This window comes from Rattus norvegicus, chromosome 8 (genome assembly GCF_036323735.1).
Source record: "Rattus norvegicus strain BN/NHsdMcwi chromosome 8, GRCr8, whole genome shotgun sequence".
In the NCBI taxonomy this organism is placed as follows: Eukaryota; Metazoa; Chordata; class Mammalia; order Rodentia; family Muridae; genus Rattus; species Rattus norvegicus.
This window is the reverse complement of record NC_086026.1, coordinates 54603171-54620874: the sequence shown is the minus strand read 5'-3', so window position 1 is coordinate 54620874 and position 17704 is coordinate 54603171. Positions and strand designations below refer to the sequence as shown.

The following is a 17704-nucleotide window of genomic DNA, read 5'->3' as shown; positions in this document are numbered from 1 at the left end:
TCAGCCTGCTCTCTTAGAACCCAAACCACCAGCCTACAATGGCACCACCCACCATTGGCTGATCACTAATTTCGAAAATGCCTTACAGCTGGACCTCGGGGAAGCATTTCCTAACTGAGGCTCCTTCCTCTCTGATGACTCTAGCTTGTGTCAAGTTGACACAAAAACCACCCAGTAGACCAAGACTCAGAAGTTGAGCTGAAGGCTCATACTGGAAAAGGTCTCAAAGACGCCCCACCTCAGTGAGCCTACACACCACCAACTCTGCCCCAGACCCCATTCCTGCATGACTGTCCTCAACACTATATAGCGGTGGGTCCCATTGAACCATCTGCCACTACGCAGCCAGTGTGATCACTCAACTGATGCTTACTGAGTACATCCTCTACTGGAACTGGGATGGCCACTAGGGGGCGCGCACGGACTTAGAGGTATTATGCTCACTCTGGGATAGCTAATCTGCTAGAGCCTGGGGTGAAGAAATGTTCTGCTCTAAGAAGGTATGTCAGTAGAAGGATCCCAGAACAGATCCCTATGTGGTGGGTCCCATTCTGCATCCCCCCGTTCCTGCTCATGTCTCCGGAGTGGCTGTCTGAGGGTTCAGACCTCTCCTGAATCACTTTATTGACTTGATAGTGGATGTTTGGTCGGCAGACAGGAGACCTGAAATGTTATTTTACTGCAGAGCAGGGACGCTGAGTTCCGGGGGTCTCTGTGAGTGCAGACTCAGTTACTGATTGACAGGACTTTCTGGGGAACAGAAAATTCACCACACTCTCAGAGAGAGCCATACTGTCTCCTTCTTCTGCTTCTCTGGGTGTCTCGTGGTGGCCTTTGTCACTTATCACACAGCTGTGCTCCTGCGGCTGTGTGCATCTAATTGTACATTAAGAACAACTAACCACACTGGATATGGAAAGAATTTACTCCAGCTCCAACTTCCCCTTCAGAGCCACCGCCCCTTGATTTTTAGACTGGACCTTAGTCTCCTGTTTTGTTTCCCCAAAAGCCAAGTCTGGAGACAGACAAGGATCTTTCCACACAGAAGACTTGGGGACAAGGCTGCTAGGGGACAGCCATTTTCCATTTCCAGAGTTTAGTCGGTGGCCCTCTGGGCTGCAGTGGTTGTTCTGAGCCACCAGCTGCTGCCTGCCTGAGAACTTCCCACCCTCGTCCATCTTCTGCTTGGCTCACCTGGGCATTCCTCCCTGTGACACCTAGACACCCTTCCAGGAGCTGCAGAGAGGAGTTCTCAAAACAAGAGAACCAGGTTTAACGATGTAAAGACAGACAGTAGCGCTGTGGAATTATGGGACACATTGGGCAGCTCAGCCTGCTCGAAGAAACGAATCTGCCAAATGGGGTTTGAAGATTGGCTCTGCCCCCTGACCCTCCCAAGATGTGAGGCCATGACAACTGGGGAGCCTTCCCCTCCCCCCCACATACCCTAACCTATGACCTACTGCCATCCCCCTTGTCCCCCCAGTGTCTTAAATGAAAGCCTGGATACATGGTTCCAAATTCTAAGCAGAAACCCTCAGCTCTCCAATTGTAATAACAAAGTATTCCCAATTTCTTTTTTATCCTGACATGGGAGGGGATCAGAGTCCCCACAGTCTTCTCACTTGTAGCCCATGCCTCAGTGTTGCTCTCCTAACACACTTGACTGAGGAGGCCAAGTCGCTGACTCTGAGGCCCAATCTAATCATCTTCCTGATTGGGACAGCAGTAGAGCTGAGTGACTATAGGATTCATCAGGCAGGGCGTCTATCCCGGGTTACCATCCTACTGCAGTTCCGATCTTGGCCACCTGTGGCGCATGTCTGCGTCCCCAGCAGGGGTACAAGATCCCAGAGCAAGGTATTGGGGAAGGGGGGAACTCAGTCCTGCCTCTGCCCTAGGACCCACCTCTACCCAAGGTTTTTCTGTGGGTAAGACCAGCAGAGCTACTCAAAGCGAGTCTTTTGTGGCACCTAAGAATTACTAAACCGGTAACCGCTGAGGTGAGGTGGGAGTGATCCCCAAAAGTGCTAAAGCTTTTAGGAAAGCTAGAGGCCTGCGCAAAGATTCCTCACACTCCAGATGAGCCAGCCTTGGTCCCAGCTTCTAAAAGGGAAGCCAAGTCCAGACAAGACAGAGCCCCACCCAGACCACTCATCCCAAGATGGGCTCATTGACCTTACCTTGGGTGCTTCATATTTGGATAATTGTGCGTTTGGAAGGGAGAATCTGGACACTGGGGATAGGATCGTGACAACTCGAGCTGTGGGGTCTAAAGCTTCGTGCAAAGGAGCGTTCCAGGAAATCAGTCGTAATTTCAGGTGACTTTGAGTAAATCATGGGCTCCCTCTGGTGGTAGGAGCAGGAACTGCACCCTAAGACAGCTAGACCTCAAACAGCTTAAGGCAAAGCAACTCTTCCTAGACTTGGTTTGTAGCCTGTAATTTAGGACAGCTCTGATGTGTAGAAAACCTCAGCGTGTCAGGCACATTCAGTAACTCTCAGCATGCTAACTTCCTGGATAGTGAAGGGAAATGTCCTGGCTCAGGAGAAGCTCACAGAATCAGAATGGCTGTGGAGCAGTGATTCTCAGTCCTGGGCTGGCTCAGCCTGGGTGAGGGGGGCAGAGGCATGAGGATAGGAGGAAGGTTCACCAGTAATCTCATGCTTGTACCTAGCTCTCCCTGCTCAAGGATGACATGTGGTTAGGCTCAGGTCAGGCAAAGACCTCAAAGTCTACTTCAAGTGGACCAATCTGGTTACTTAGAGAACAGAGCAGTAGTATGGTGGCAGACTGAAGGGGAAGAGGTGACTCACCCAAGACCATTTAAGTAATGGGCTGGTGTTTAGAACATTCTGGAAATGGGGCTCCTTCCCAGGGCTCCCACTTCTCTCTAGTGAACCACAGACCTTGAATAATGCCTTTTCCCATTTGTCTTGCCCCGGCATCCAGAAACCTGAAGAGTTTGCCTCCTCCCCGGTCCTAACCCTGGCCAGATCTATTCCACCTCAGTGTGTTTCCCCCACCGTCTAGATGGAGCTCAAAATAGTGGTTCTGAGTTCTATTTAAGGGTGTGAGGTCACATTTTGTCAGTGGTGTGATACTGAGCCCAGTACCCAAACTTTACCTGTGTGCCTACTGGCCTCAGCTGACACCTGCCCTTCCACACCAGGCCCCTCTCACCTCCTAGCTCTCACAGCAAAAGGCAGGCAGGGCACCACCCTGTGCACACATGTCACTACCATTCAGGGTATTTGGGGGTGGGGGGAGATCAGCATCCCCTTCTATACAATGGAAACAGTGTCTCAAAGGAGTGTCTGTGATTACCTAGGAATGGGTGGGTGGGTGGGCTTCAGAGCCTGGGGCAGTGGGTTAGGACAGGAGGCTTAAGTACCAAGTGAAATGCTCTGTCCAGCCTGGCTGTATCGTCCACCCTAACACACTTTGTTTCTTTCAGAACATGGCTGTGCTTGGATACTCGGAGACGTAGATAAAGAAGCCAGTCACCAGATGATGCCAGTGCCCTGCCAGCCCTCCAGTCTCCTTGGAGATTCCATGGGAATGGAGGGAGGGGGAGTTGGACCTCTGTGGGTCTCTGCCCAGGTGGATGGTGCTGAAGCAAGCAGTAACAGAGGACTGCTCTCACCTTCACTCCTGACCCAGGGACAAAGCAAGCCAGCATCAGATAGATGGACGGGTGTGGGTCCAGCTAGAGTTCCCTGGACCCAGCTGACCCAAGGAAGGCTGGGAGTGTGAGCTGAGGACCAGTAGAGGCCTTTCAGACCACCTGCCCTGGACAGTAGTGTACCTAGGGAAACCATAGAGCCCATGAATGTGGCCACCAGTTAGCACTTGGTTGGCCAGAGCACTGGAGAAGCAAGTACCCCATGGAAGCTCCGACTTCAATAGCAGTAGTAGTAGCAGCAGCAGCAGCAGCAGCAGCAGGACCCAGTCCACCAAGTCACCTTCATCTTAACAGCTTCAGACTTTGGCAGGGCGCCCAGAAGTCAGGCAGGGTAACTGTCCCCAGGGTAACTGTTCAGGGGCGAAGGATACACTCCCGTAGATGACCACACTGAGCCTGCTTTTGTTGGCAGATTCTTGTAGAGCGATTCATTGAAAACCAGGGCAATGAGATTGCACATGTACCCCAACTTGGAATAGGGAGTTGGGTGTAAGAGAGGTTGGGGAGGGGAGAGAGGAAGTTAACGATCTAGAGGCATGAGGGATGACCATGAGGGGGTCCCAGTAAGCCTGGCACTTCCTTCAGCCAGTGCTGACCATGGTGGGGTCCGTGGTGCCTGGCTGGGGAAGGTGGGCATCACTGGTGCCCATGCACCGGTGGCACTGCCGGCTCTGGAACGACAAAGGCTGGCTTTGAGTTGGGAGGGAGGTTTCTGTGGCTCGTGGTTCTGTTCCTGTCCCTCTTATTATTCTCAAAGGCCCCCCGCCCCCACGCTGTTCCTACTCCTCACATCCCACCTTAGACACCCAGTGCTCGCTTTAAAACGTTCATGGGAACCGCCCACCTGAGCCCCCAAGTTTCTCCCAGCTTGTTCTCTCTTATTCATGAGCACGTTCTACCTAAGCCCTCATGCCCCTTGAAGGGCACATACCTTCCGTCACAGCTCATCTTCATTGACCTGCCTGGAGTGAGGAAGGATAAAGAGGGTGAACGCGGAGGGACAGAGTCCCTCAGATGAAGGACCCCCTCCTCCCCATAGGAAAAACGTCCCACCTTATTCTCTGCCCCACCCATCTTGTCAGTTCCCCGACAGCACTCACCTATGCTTCTTACTGCCCCCACAGCGGAATCTTTTGCCTTGAAAAAGAGAGGGTAAACTTTGTTGCATTTCCTAAGGAGACCCTGGGAGAGCCAGTTCTTCCGGGTTTACCTCCCTCCTCCAGCAGCACCACAGGGTGGGGCTTGGGATCCATGTTTCCTCTGTTTATGTAAGGTTGAACCACCAAGCGGTTAGTCAATCAACGAACAGTCCCTGCACCAAATCTGTGCTGGACTGGGGACATGTTGAAAGCGGCCGCTGGGACCAGAGTTCATGATGCCACCAGCCTAACACAGCAAGGCGTCTGCTCAGCACTCATGTGGAGGAGGATAGGCCAAATCTAAAGTTCAGACACACACACACACACACACACACACACACACACACACACACAGCCGAACTCTTCATAGTTACCTCAGAACCTTCCTTCCTAAAGTACCCCTTCAACCCCTATGGCTATCTTAGGGTGGGTTTATTCCCTTTTAACAGAGAGAAAAGGGAATCGCTCCATTCCCAGAGTTAGGAGAAGTCAGCAATAGGCCCCAGGGCCCAGCTCCCATCCCTGCTAACTTGCAGCAGTATGTTGAGGGGTGGATGTCAGATACACTGAGGGAGCCACCCTAAGTCTCTCCCTGTGAGTCTCACTGTCCTTCTCAAATGCTGACAGTAGGGATAGAGGTGGTGTCCCTCAGTGTGCTGAGACTACACAAGGGATAGGGTGCCAGTGTCCCCATGGGGCTGCGGCCCCTGCTCTCCTAGCTGCTTCCACCTTCACAATTGCCCAACCAGACTTCCCTCTCAGCTTCACCTCCCAAGGCCACCAGGGGGCACACTGAAGGAAGCGGGAGCCCGCTGTCCTCTGCGTACTCTTCCTGAATTCCTCTTCAGGCTGGAGTGTGGGTGGGGACCTGGCAAGTGTCCTTACTGTATGACTTTGGGAAATGCTCCATGGGTCGCCACTTACTGAGGAGAATGAGGAGTCCCACGACGAAGGCAAGGCCCGCGAAGATCAGGCCTCCTTTGCGGACGGTTTCATAGTCTTGGGAGAAAGGAGACATGCACAGTAGTGCAGGCATGGCCCCACACAGACCCCCTCCCAAAGTCCACCCACCAGCAGCCCCACGGGGTTAAGAACAGAGAGCAGGGGGGTTGGGGATTTAGCTCAGTGGTAGAGCGCTTGCCTAGCAAGTGCAAGGCCCTGGGTTCGGTCCTCAGCTCCGGAAAAAAAAAAAAAAAAAAAAAAAAGACAAAATAACAAGAACAGAGAGCAGGGACCCAGGGGCTGGAAGCCAACTGATGGAGTAGGCAGGGGAGGACTGGCTTACCATACTCGAAGGGATTCTCCGTCCCCTTGGCACTGCCACCTGAGAAGAAGAGAGCCAGGGGTGGGATGAGCAAGAAAGCACAGCCCCAGAGTAGTGGGAACTTCAGACTTCCCAAATGATCCCGCAAGGGCCGATGGGCAAGGGAGGGCTGAGTAAGAGTGACCTGGGAGTCTGGGGGTGGTGACACATGCCTTCAACTCAGGAGGCAGAGGCAGATGGATCACTGTGAGTTTGAGGACAGCCTAGTCTACAGGGTGAGTTCCAGGGCAGCCAGGGCTACATAGAGAAACTGTCTCAAAACAAAACAAAACAAACGAAAGAAAAAAAGGAACCTGAGAATCCCAGACATCTCAGATGATCACCAAGGGCCCACATGGGCATGAGAAGGCAGGACAAGAGTGGCCCAGGGAAGAGGGGGCCTGTGGGGACCCCCTAAGGTTATATCCCATGAGTATGCTGGGATCAGACACAGGGCACCTGAAGTAGAGACCTGTACTGTCAGAGGGGACCCTCACAGTCTCAGGAGGGTGTGGTCCTCCCCAGCACCCAGCACTATATCACAAGAACAGGACAAAAAAACCAACTTGCAGGAGGCCTCTGATATCATTCCACTTCCTCAAGGAAAAGCAATTATCTGTGAAATAAATCAATGGGTAAATCTATGCTTAAGGAACAGGAGAAGGAATCAAGGGTCCGCTGGAGTCTTCGTAAGGACACAGTGAAAATTGAGGGCAGAATTGGGCTTGACTCATCCTAGATTATCTTCCGCTATGTCACCGTCCTCCCCTCCAGGCAAACAGGAGGGAGGAGCATTCAGTGCCCGCTTTCCCGACAAAAATTATCCAAGCGTCAGCTCATACAACCTGTGAGGCATGGTTGTTATTCCCCCTCATCCACAAGAGACTGGGGCACAGAGAGGGTAAGTAAGCCACCCCATAGCCACACAGCAAGTAAGGGGCAGATCTGGGATTTGAACCCAGGCAAGACATCACCATGAGTCTAAGTACTGACCTCCCTCTCAAGTAACATGGAGGAAGAAGACTTTTCCAGACTAAGCTGCATGACCCCTGGCCCTGCCTCCTGTGGCTCCCTTCATCCCGGTGGAAGCAGATATCCCGCTCTCTGCCAGCCTGAGCTCAGAACACTTACCCTTGGGTAGCTGGTAGCACACTGGCCAGCAACGCTGCAGTCACCCCACCCCTTCCCATCCATGCCAGCTGCATTCTTTGCTGCCCTGCTGGAGACCCTCTTGTCGGGGGGCCCTTTCTAAAGGGGTGAGCAAGTTAACAATTCCCAGGCGACTTTGAACTGTGCCCTCAGCCACAGGGTCTGGTGAGTCCAGCTGCCTCCAGTAGCCAGAGAGGGTCAGTGCCTGGTTAACCTCAGGTATGGGTTATTCGGGAAGGTGAAAATCTAAGGAGAAGTCACAGGGACCCAGGCTCTGCATCCATGCAAAAAGGCTTCTCAGCTTCTGTCATATTCAAGATGACATGGGAAGCTACTGTCAGCCTCAGCCAGATCCAAGACAGGACTCCCCTTCCCCTTCAGGAACCATTTGATGAGCCCCACCCCAACCAGTGCTCTAGGTCAGAAAACTCAAGCTATATGGACCTGCAGCAGGGGTCCTCTTGGGCTTCAAGCCTGAGTCTGTGAATCCCAAAACTCTCAGCTTTTCTTGTGGTCCTAAGCCTGCTGGGGGAAGCTGGCCAGAGGGCTGCTCCTCCCGCCCCCAATCCTGGCAACCCCTCACCACTTTGTAACCTTAGTTGTCCATCCAAGACTAGAAAGTCACACTGAGCAGAGTGTGGAAGGCTGAGAGAGGAAGACTGCAATGAATTCAGGGTTACTCGGGCTATATGAGTTCCAGGCTAACCTGGGCTACAGAACAAGACCCTGTTTTCAGAACAGTCATACACACACACACACACACACACACACACACACACACACACACACACACACTTCCAAATGCTCCAAATTCTGCTATTCTGCTTTTTTTTTTCTGTGGGGTTAGGGGTCTCTTCTGAATGCTAATTTTCTTAAGGAGACACTGGCTGGGGACCTAAGGAGCAGGAGAGGGAAGGGAGTTCAGCCGCCCACCAGAGCCAGTCCCGGAGGGAAAGGGACTTTGGCTGCCCACCAGAGCCAGTCCCAGAGGGAAAGGGAGTTCGGCTGCCCACCAGAGGTAGTCCCAGGCAGAGTCCTGCCAATCTCACCATGGTTAGCTGACAGCTCTGTCATTTCCCCAGCCACCAGGGCTTCTCCACGATCTTCCTGTGGCCTCCACTACGGGGATAGTGTCTGCCGTGGGGCGACCAGGGCAGAGGTGGGGGGCATTAAATATTAACAGTGTCAGGTAATATTTACCCTAGTCACAAGAAAGGCTGAGTTCCCAGAGGGGCTCTTGCTGAGCCAGGCAAGGGTAGGCGTGGGGGGAAGTCAGAGGCAGGGAGGAGCTGCCTGAGGTCTCCAGCCCCTCCCAGAGGAAATTTCCAGAGAGCAGGGCAAGGATGGGCAGCAACAGTATTCTTCCATCGGCTGGGGAAGCTGCAGCTGAGCAGCGGGATGAGGAAGTGAAAGTTTCAAGCTGCATTCATTGAGAACAGCACATGAGGAGTACATATATAGAGGTCCTGTGACGGGTTGGGGACCTCCTAGTCCCTTAGCCTTCAGAGCTTCCTACAAGCCCCTGTGAATAACACCATGACAGCTTACATTCTCAAGGGGCAGTCATGTCTCCCTGAGGTGTTCCTAGACATCCCGGCCTGCCTCCCCTCTTATCACAGCCCTGTGAACCTTGGGTCCACAGCAGGATCAGCCTCGATGGCACTGCTGTCTCTGACGGCCTGCCCTGACTCGTTTTATTTATCCTGGTCCTGAGGCCACGGTTAGCCACTCACACCTCTGTCTGCAATGCTCCATCATGCCTGACTAATGTCCTACCCTGTTGCCCTCCCTCTTGTGGCTGTCCCCATACACTTAGGCCTCCTTCAGGAAAGGGCTTGGGCTTGTTTTGATGGTTTACAAAGCACTTTCTCGCCGTTGTGTTCTCTTGCTAGTTCCTCACTTGACGTGAGACATCTGAGATATCGAGAAGCTGGGAGCCTTACCACAGTCACACATCCAGTAAGAGTTTGAGACAAGATTGATGGCTGCCCTTTCAGGGCTCAAATGCTCTGGCTGTACCTCCCACGCTGTCCCCCACCTCACTGTAACTGTCTCCTTAGGAACTATGGTGTGGGTCTATAAGCACCACAGTTTTCTTTGGCTTCCAGATGGTAGATTTGGCCTCCAAGAAGCTAATGTCCAACACTAGCAGGTTATATATAATGGAGACATGATACCAAGATGGATAATAGATTTATGGATGAGTAGAGGATAGATAGATAGATAGATAGATAGATAGATAGATAGATATAGATACATACATACATACATATATACATACATACACACATATATACACACATACAGGCATACATATATACATATGACCATGCATACATACAAGATATATAGAGGATAGCTAGATCTATAATAATTTATAGATGAATAGACAGACAGACAGACAGACAACATCTACTCCCCTGGTGCAGTCAGTCCTCCTGAGAGGAGGGGCTCCATCTGCGAGTGCTCCTCAACCAATGCCAGGACAATGGCTCTCATCACTTGCCTAGAAATCTGATCTTTGCCAATTTGCCTACCTCTCCATGTCTGTCTCTTCATCTACACAGTGGGCAGGGCACAGGACTCTGGGAAGTTGTGGGGACTGAGCCAGAATATGGCCTAGGACAGCGGGCACCATTGTTCCTGCATTGCTGGAAAATGACAGACATTAGCCTTTTTGTTAGCCAGCCACTCCCTGCTAAGTGGGAAGAGGAGAGAACAGCCCTGGCTGCACAACTTAAGAGCACTCAGGCAGCTCTCCCGAGCTTCCGGAGCCCAGCATATACACAGATAGACCGCAGCCCCACCCTGTGAGAGTCCGGACCCACAAGCCAGGCTCTCAGCACTCACGGTTCCCATCTCGTTTCCGGTAGTTCCATCCGACAGATGAAGGAACTAAGGCTGAACATTTGCTTCCCCTAAACACACTTAGAGGGACTTGTGCCATAACCCAGCAGAGATCAGAAAAACTGAGAGCAAGGGAAGACGAAGCCCGGAACATCCGGAAAGGGGAGAGCAGAGCTGGAAGGTCCAGGTGCCACCATGGCTGCCGAATCTGTGTGTCAGAGGATGCATCACTACCCCCACCCCTTATTATGTTACCTTGGTGACTATCTTTGTAAGCCCCTATAAGTTCCTTCTAGAACAAGATGAAAGTAGGCAGCGAGTGAGAAAGATATATGACAGACAGACAGACAGACAGACAGACAGACAGACAGACAAAAGGATGGGTGGGTGGGTGGGTGCATGGATAGATGGACGGATAGGCAGACGGAGAGATGGGTGGGTAGATGGATGCATGGATGGGTACATGAATGGATGCGTGGATGGGCAGGCAGGCAGGTAGACAGGTAGGCAGAACCATGTGAAAAGCAGGTTGACAGCTAGACTTCTGTTCTAGGCCCTGGGGAGGCAACCCTTTCACCACCACATGGTTCAGTAGGAAAGAGCAGGAGCAGCGTCACCCTGTCTCATTGAGGTGCAGACAAGTGGCATAATCTGACAGAGAGCAGGCAGCTAGAACGTACGGGGACTAAGGTGCGACTCTGTAGTCTGATGCACGGGCACAACGCTGGATGAGGAGGCTGAGAAAGAGTGCATTTCCCCAGCCTCTGACTCAGAGTTGCCCAGAGCACCACAGCAGGCCACAGGACTCAGTATTGAGGTATTCTTATTAGGGTAGCCTGTCTCTCCCATTTCTGTATCTCCCACAACTGTGGGGAGTCAGTAGGTATATTTGAAAGTGATAAGTGGTCCCCTGAATCCAAGTTGGACAGAGCAGGGAGGGTCAGGCTTGGGAGACTCACCCAGGTACCACCTGTCCATGGCAGGAGCTGCTGGAGGTGTTTGAGGTACACAGGAACCAGGGAGAGCTTGCCCTTGCCTGGGGCCTGTTTAGGAACAGTGGCACTTCCTCCCTTCACACTGGATGAGCTGAACTTGGACAGAAGAATGAGGCAGGAGGAGGGGCTGGTGAGGGAACTCTTACCCTGCAGCTGCCTGCCTGGGCTGGTTGGAGCAAGGGACCCACGTGAGGGTAGGGGAAGAGTCTCTGACCTCCACAGGCACTGAAGGAAGGGACATTCTGAGCAGCAAAGTAAACGGTAACATCCTCTCCTTCCTCCACAGGGGCCTTGCTGTTGCAGCCAATGGCCTGCACTGTGGGTTCCCAGAAGGACACTGGTCAGGGTACAAGCTGGCAGGACCAGAGCCACCCCCTTCCCCACTTCCTTGGGCTTCAGGCTGGCAGATTGAGGAGACATTTAGAGGCAGGTGTGGGTCCCCAGCCTTCACTCAGGATTCTTTGTCCTCCCACCCAGTGGGACCCACCCTGATAGCTCTTGCCCCTGGGCCCATTCCATAGTTCAGAGGACCCTTGAGACCAGGTGGGAAATTGTTCCAGATGCAGTGGGGACTTAGTCTCTGCTGGTCCTGGACCTGAGGCTGTTAACTAGCCTTCTGAACCATTCTGGGCAGTGGCTGGAGCCACGGCTGGTTTGAGGGTGCTCCCATGGTGGCTTGTCCTAACCCTGGGGGCACGTGTCATTTGTGATGTCACACCTGCCTGGATGTACCTACAGGTCTCAACAAAAGTTCCGGCACATAATGAGGTCCTCTGAGAAGGGTTGAGCTTTCTGTCAGGGGAGCAGTCGAAAGGCAGAATATCTTCTAGTCCCCAAGCTGAGAGGGCACAAGGAGACAACTAAGGACTAACAGGACAGTCACTCGGTGCCTTCCAGAATCTTTGTGCCCTGGCCATGGTGACAGGCCCAGAACAAGACTTCTATAAGGAGTTTCTGTTGACTGACTAAGACTGGACCTCAGGGTCTCCTCTAGGCTCTCAAGATCATGCTGGTGTGGCCATTCCACAGGGATACCAGAGTATGGGTAGAACATGGGTAATGCTGGGTCTGGTCACCCTGACAACTAGCTTGCTTGTTCTCCACAACAGCACCCTAAGAGGGGAGCTAATGACACCCCCAGGGAGATGGAGGAGCTTGGAAATGTTAGCCTGACCTCCTACATGGGTTCTCTGTTTAGGCTGAGGTCTGTCTTAGGGCTCTGAGCTGGCAAAGCCCCCACCCTCCAGCCCAGCCACCTGTGAGGTGAAGGGCAACTCCACCCAGTGACCCTGTCACGTGTTCCCAAGTGGAAATCCTAACCTTCAAGTAGCCTAGAGCCCTGAGTGGAAATTCCCCAAGCCAGGCACTGGGGAAGTTCAGGCAGTATCAATGGTCTCTGTAGACCTCAGCAGGACTCCCTCCTCCTCACAAGCCCACCACAGATTCCTCCTTCCCAACTTTAGGGGCTGTGAAAGAAGGCATTCCCTAATAGACACCCTGTGTCCCCAGCCAGCCCTTCAGTTGTGAAACCATTCGCTCTGCTGCCCAAGATCCTCTGAACACCGATTTCTAAGCCCCGGCCTTTCTTGTGTCACTCTGTACATTTTATCATGTTTGTTTACTTACATACTCATCGTGTGTGAGAGACCTTGCCTGAGCCACGTGCATGCCCGGAGACCAGAAGACAATTCATAGGACCCAGAGATTTGAAGTCACTTCGCCAGACTTTGTGGCAAGTGTCTTTTCTTGCCCTCTTGTTGGCTCTCTTTTTTGTGTTCCTTCTTAATCTAATCCTAGTGACCTCTCCAACCCTGTCCCCAACTTTTCTGTCCATTCCAACCATACTGCCCCCTTAGTAGCTCTCTGACCTTCCAGGGCTCACTCCTGCCTCAGGATCTTAGCACAGATGGGTTTTGAGTACCCAGCCTCCAGAATGATCCCTCTGTCCTCAGGTTTTCCTCCTGGGCGTCACTTAGAGACCCTCCTAGGTATCCTTTCTAAATGTTCACACTTCCCCAGCTCACACACACACACACACACACACACACACACACACACACACACACACACACCGCACCCAGGTGTACACACCTATTCCCATACCCACCCACATATCCACTTCCCAGCCCTGAAAGCTGAATGATGCTAAGGTCTTGCCTGGCTCCCCTTACTCTAAGTTCATCCTCAGACAACTATGCCATATCCCAGCCACTCAAGACCATCAGCAGGGTTTAGCCTAATGCTCGGGACAAGGAATCCTCTCTGAGACACCCTACTCCCCTGAAAAGGAACTGCACTGCTCTCCCGAGAGCAACTGAAGAAGTATCTGCTCCCGTGTCTGTGTGCACAGCCCCTTAAGGCCAGACCACACCAGTGTAAATCCTTCTGTAAGCTGACCTTGTCCGTCTGACCCAGTGAGCCCGGAGAAGGATGCTTCTCTTTATCCTGCCATCCAAATTGCATGGTAACACCTACCTCAGACTCTTGATGCGGGAGGAGGTCGTTAGAAGAAGTGCTTGCCCAAAGAGGGTTCTAACAATGGTATCACCACTCTCTACCCTAAGCTGGGCTGGGTCCCCAGGAGATAAATTTGTTCACCACGTCCCTTTAGCTCGGGAGCCCCCTTGACTTCTACTAAAGGGTCCCTGACAGTTGTCTTCTGTCCCAGTGCTCCAGTTGGATCCCCACCAGGCATTACCACCACTGGCCCCAAGTTCTCCCCTAGGAGAAACACCAAGCAGCAGGCTCTTCCAATCAGTCTCCCAGGCTCATTCTGCTTCTTGGAGTCTTCCCTGGAGTACCAGGGCCCAGTAGTCATAAAAATGCTACCCTCCTGATTTTTTAAAAGAATGGGACAGGCCAAGAGCCCCCAGTTTTCCTTCTTGGTTGGGTTTCTCCAGGGTGGAGGCCCAGAGGGTTATCTAGCTGTGATCTCTAAGACCCAGAGACCAGAACAGTCTTTGGAGCTGGGGAGACGGATCCCTTTCATCCTTGTCATGCCCACGGGGACAAGGCCCTCAGCCACTATGCCTCATTCCCCCAAGTCCTTCAGACAGGTTTGTCCTATGACTCAGGGCAGCCATGTGGACACTCCCCATTGCATTGGTGGGGAGTGAAGTCACAGGTTGAGACATCCAGCTGCTCCTCATCCCCCTGATTCCCACAGGAAGCACTGCAGTAGGAGTCCTCACCACCAACCTTCCCACAACAGGGCTCTCCCCCCGCCAGCCCAGGGCTTTGTGAGGTTTCCAGACAGAATCCATACCATCAACCTTCAGGCCCCAGCATCATTTCCTTCATGTCGATTTGTAGCTCAAAGGAGCTTCAAGGGTGCAGAGACCCAAAGCCCTGAGAAAGCCCTGACTCCAAGCTGAGGCCCGTTCTCCAAGATATGGTCCCCAGGGATGCTGAGCAGGGACCGTGGCTGTTCCTTATAGTCTCCATCTGTGCCAGCTAGAGGTCCCAAACCCTGAGGAATGCCAGCTCCTGTCTCCTGCTGTGACCACAAGTGCCAGGTCACTGGGGTCTTATAAGGCAAGGGCTTGGAGGAGGTGGGCCCCATAGGATCCAGTTCTTAAATGTTGGCCTCAAGATGGCCCAAGCAGTGGGGCACAGGGTTCCTGGGAGTTGCCAAAGGGCAATGTCTGCTGAGAGTCAAGGTCACCATGTTAAGGCAAGGACAAGCCCATTAGCACAGCCTCCTACACAGAGAACACCCTGGAGAGAAATGCCTTCTTGGTTTTCTCAGAACTCACACCTGGCCTTGACCTGAAGCTCAGGTGTTTCTAGTGGCTCCTTGTGGCCACTGCCTTTGAAGAACCTCAGGGAACAAACCATGCCTTTTCCTCTGGAGTCCTCAGACAGGCTTTTGTGGCTTTCATGTGGCCTGACCCGTAGGCATACACAGATCACCACATCCACTCACTGTACTGTCAGTTGCTGAGGCTGGGTCCAGCTGTCCCCACCTGGCAGGGATTCCACCGATTTCATGGTGTGGAGAGTTCCGAGGATCTGCTTTTCTTTTCCTGACATCACGGGCAGGCAGGCTTTTGTACTACTACTTCACAGAGTGGGGACTGTGGGTGATATGTGTATGAGTCAGGACTAGAGTCCAGGTCTAAGGGGTAGGGACCCTTGCAATCAACGAGGAGGCAGCCCTTGAATAGCCAGGGATGCTAGTACCGGTGATGTGATGTCTTTCTGTAGAAACGTCAATGTGTTTTTTGTGTCTATTACATCACTATAAATCAGGGAAGTAATAGTATGCAGTATATAGTGTACGACACAGGCTATACACTGTACAGTATCGTGTCTAGGAGAGGATACTCTAGCTTTGGTGGCTTTCCCAGAGTCACACAGGTAGCTGGAGGCCTAATGACCTGAAGGACTTTACAGTGCAGGAAGAAAAGTGACAGAGAGGTAGGAGCTGAAGTCATGCAGTTGGACAGAAGAAGGGTCCAGGCTCCGAGGCAGGGGCTGCTTCAGAAAGGTCCACTCATTCTGCCCAGTATCCTTCAGGACATTAGAGACAGCATCACCTCTTGGCAGGAGACCTCTTGTTGTTCAAGGCCATGGAGCTGGGGCCCGGCTCCAGAAAATCAACAGGTGGTTGGCTTGAACTGGTTGATTCTGCCAGCCAGGAGCTTAGGGGTGACAGCAATGAATCACACAAATGGCAATAGGTGGCCATTCCCTCCTCTTTATGGCCTGAAGACAGGTATTTTCAAAGCTCCTCCCCCTGGCTTGGGCAAACACACCTGACCTTTCTAGCTCTACCCCAGCATCCGGGGGAGGGGGTATAGAGCAGCCCGGGACAAGGTGAGAACCAGACTGAGCTGGAGAATTCTTCTCACCTGCCAGTCCCTCATCCTTAGGAAGGCAGAGCCCTGCCTCCCAGAGTGGGGCAGGGGCAGAGCCCCTTGACCTTGGGATGTGCTTCAGCCTGGCACCCCCTTCCCGCTTCTACTGCTATGGTCGGTTTTACTCTCGACCCCTGCTCCTCTTCCAAGAATAGCCTGGCTGTTTCTAATCTACAACCTGTAAGGGGGAAAAAAATGAGCAAACAGAACACCTGAGAGGCTGAGGGCCATGGCCTTTGGGGTCGCAGAGACAGATTAGCGACATGAAAAATGAGCAGCGGTGGCTTTCAAAGGGGTTTGAACATCTCTGGGGGTCAAACTCATGTGAGACAAAGTTTTGGGGGAGGGGTCAAACATGAAGAACCCTCAAGGTCACTGAGAACAGGCGACTCACTGTCCCTGTAGAGTACAGTCCCTTTCCCGTCCAATCAGGTAAAGTAAATCGCAGGACTGGGCCTGTACATCAGTCAGCAAAGAGCTCACACAGCACACACAAACACCAGCACCCCTAAAACCAGCTGTGGTTGTGCACATCTGTAACCCAACTCAGGAGATTGAGGCAGGAAGACCGGAAGTTAAAGTCGTCGTCCTTGGCTGTATGGCTGTTTTGTTTGTTTTGTTTTGAGTTCGAGCTAGTATGGGCTACTGAAGACCCTGTCCTAGAGGAAAAACGAAAACTAAACAAATCAGAAGTGGAAAGGAGCATCAGGTGTCAGGGGCTGAGTGGCTGGCACTGCCCACCCTCATGACCTTGCAGTGTTGATGTGAGTGTGGGAAGTAGGCCCCACAAGCCCCACACCCTGCATCTGGCAACAGCGTGGTAGGTATCTTTCTGTATGGTTTTGGTGCTTAGGTGTTCCATTTCTGGGTCCGGGTCCCACACCACTGGCCACTCCTAGGAGCTCCCTCAGAGCACAGGCTGGGGTGCATGCTAGCTAGGTCACATCCTGAAAGGGAATAGAGCAGACAAGATTGCAGGAGCCATGAGTTGTCCCCCACCTTTCCCTGACACAGCTCTTCCCAGACACCAGCTGTGTGGTGCACACATGGCCCTGGAAACACTGACTGGGTCTAGCCCCTACTCCCTGCAACTGCTGTGACCTGGGCCAGTCTTGAGGGCTATCAGAGAATCTGTAAAACAAGGCCACCCTGCTATCTCAGGATAAAGTCAGGTTATCAGGCAAACTAAGTGGGTGCTTCTAGACACCTTGCAAAGTCACAGGCAGTGCGCTAGACTCATCGTAAAATAGCAGTGCTCCCTTTTATTGGTGTGGTGAAGGAAGGTCAGAACTTCTCATTCGACCTCTTTAGAGTTCAATGCTTTGGTTTTAGTAATGGCTGGCACCGTACCCACAATCCTTTGTGCGTCTGAGGCCACTTAGGGTCTCAGTCCCCTTCAAGGCATGATCTCCCTGATGCATGAGTGTGCCATGAACAGAGATCACCTGCTTCATTAATGAGTCCCCATGTGACCAGGGATATTTTAACCCCTGCTACCCCTGGCTTGACAATATTACACTTGTTCCCTGCTTAAGATCCCATCTTTTCAGAGCCCAAGACACACCAAGTATAGAGGTAGGAGGGAAATATACCCAGCAGGTCTTGGGATAGCTAACAAGAGGATGGAGTCCACCTGCTCCCTCAGGCCTGTGTGGTTCGGTTCTGTGGCTGGAAGCAACTCAGAATCCTCATGGTGGCTCCTGAGGTTCTATGGAGACCCTAAGAT

General features: G+C 52.5%; 1 protein-coding gene across 2 annotated transcripts; it reads right to left on the bottom strand.

The window, feature by feature from the left end:
- Nucleotides 1–4086: 4086 nt before the first annotated feature.
- On the bottom strand, nucleotides 4087–11217 carry Fxyd2 (FXYD domain-containing ion transport regulator 2). 2 transcript variants are annotated; one of them, NM_017349.3, is made up of 6 exons: nucleotides 11084–11217; nucleotides 6111–6149; nucleotides 5750–5824; nucleotides 4787–4823; nucleotides 4618–4648; nucleotides 4087–4357 (listed from the first exon to the last, which is right to left on the bottom strand). In NM_017349.3, exons 1-5 carry the CDS (start codon nucleotides 11100–11102, stop codon nucleotides 4624–4626), a joined length of 195 nt encoding a protein of 64 aa, NP_059045.2. In that variant the 5' UTR covers nucleotides 11103–11217; the 3' UTR covers nucleotides 4087–4357; nucleotides 4618–4623. The 2 variants fall into 2 exon arrangements, with proteins under 2 accessions (NP_059045.2, NP_663769.1); NM_145717.2 differs by lacking the exon at nucleotides 11084–11217 and adding an exon at nucleotides 8327–8409.
- Between the last annotated feature and the right edge of the window lie 6487 nt (nucleotides 11218–17704).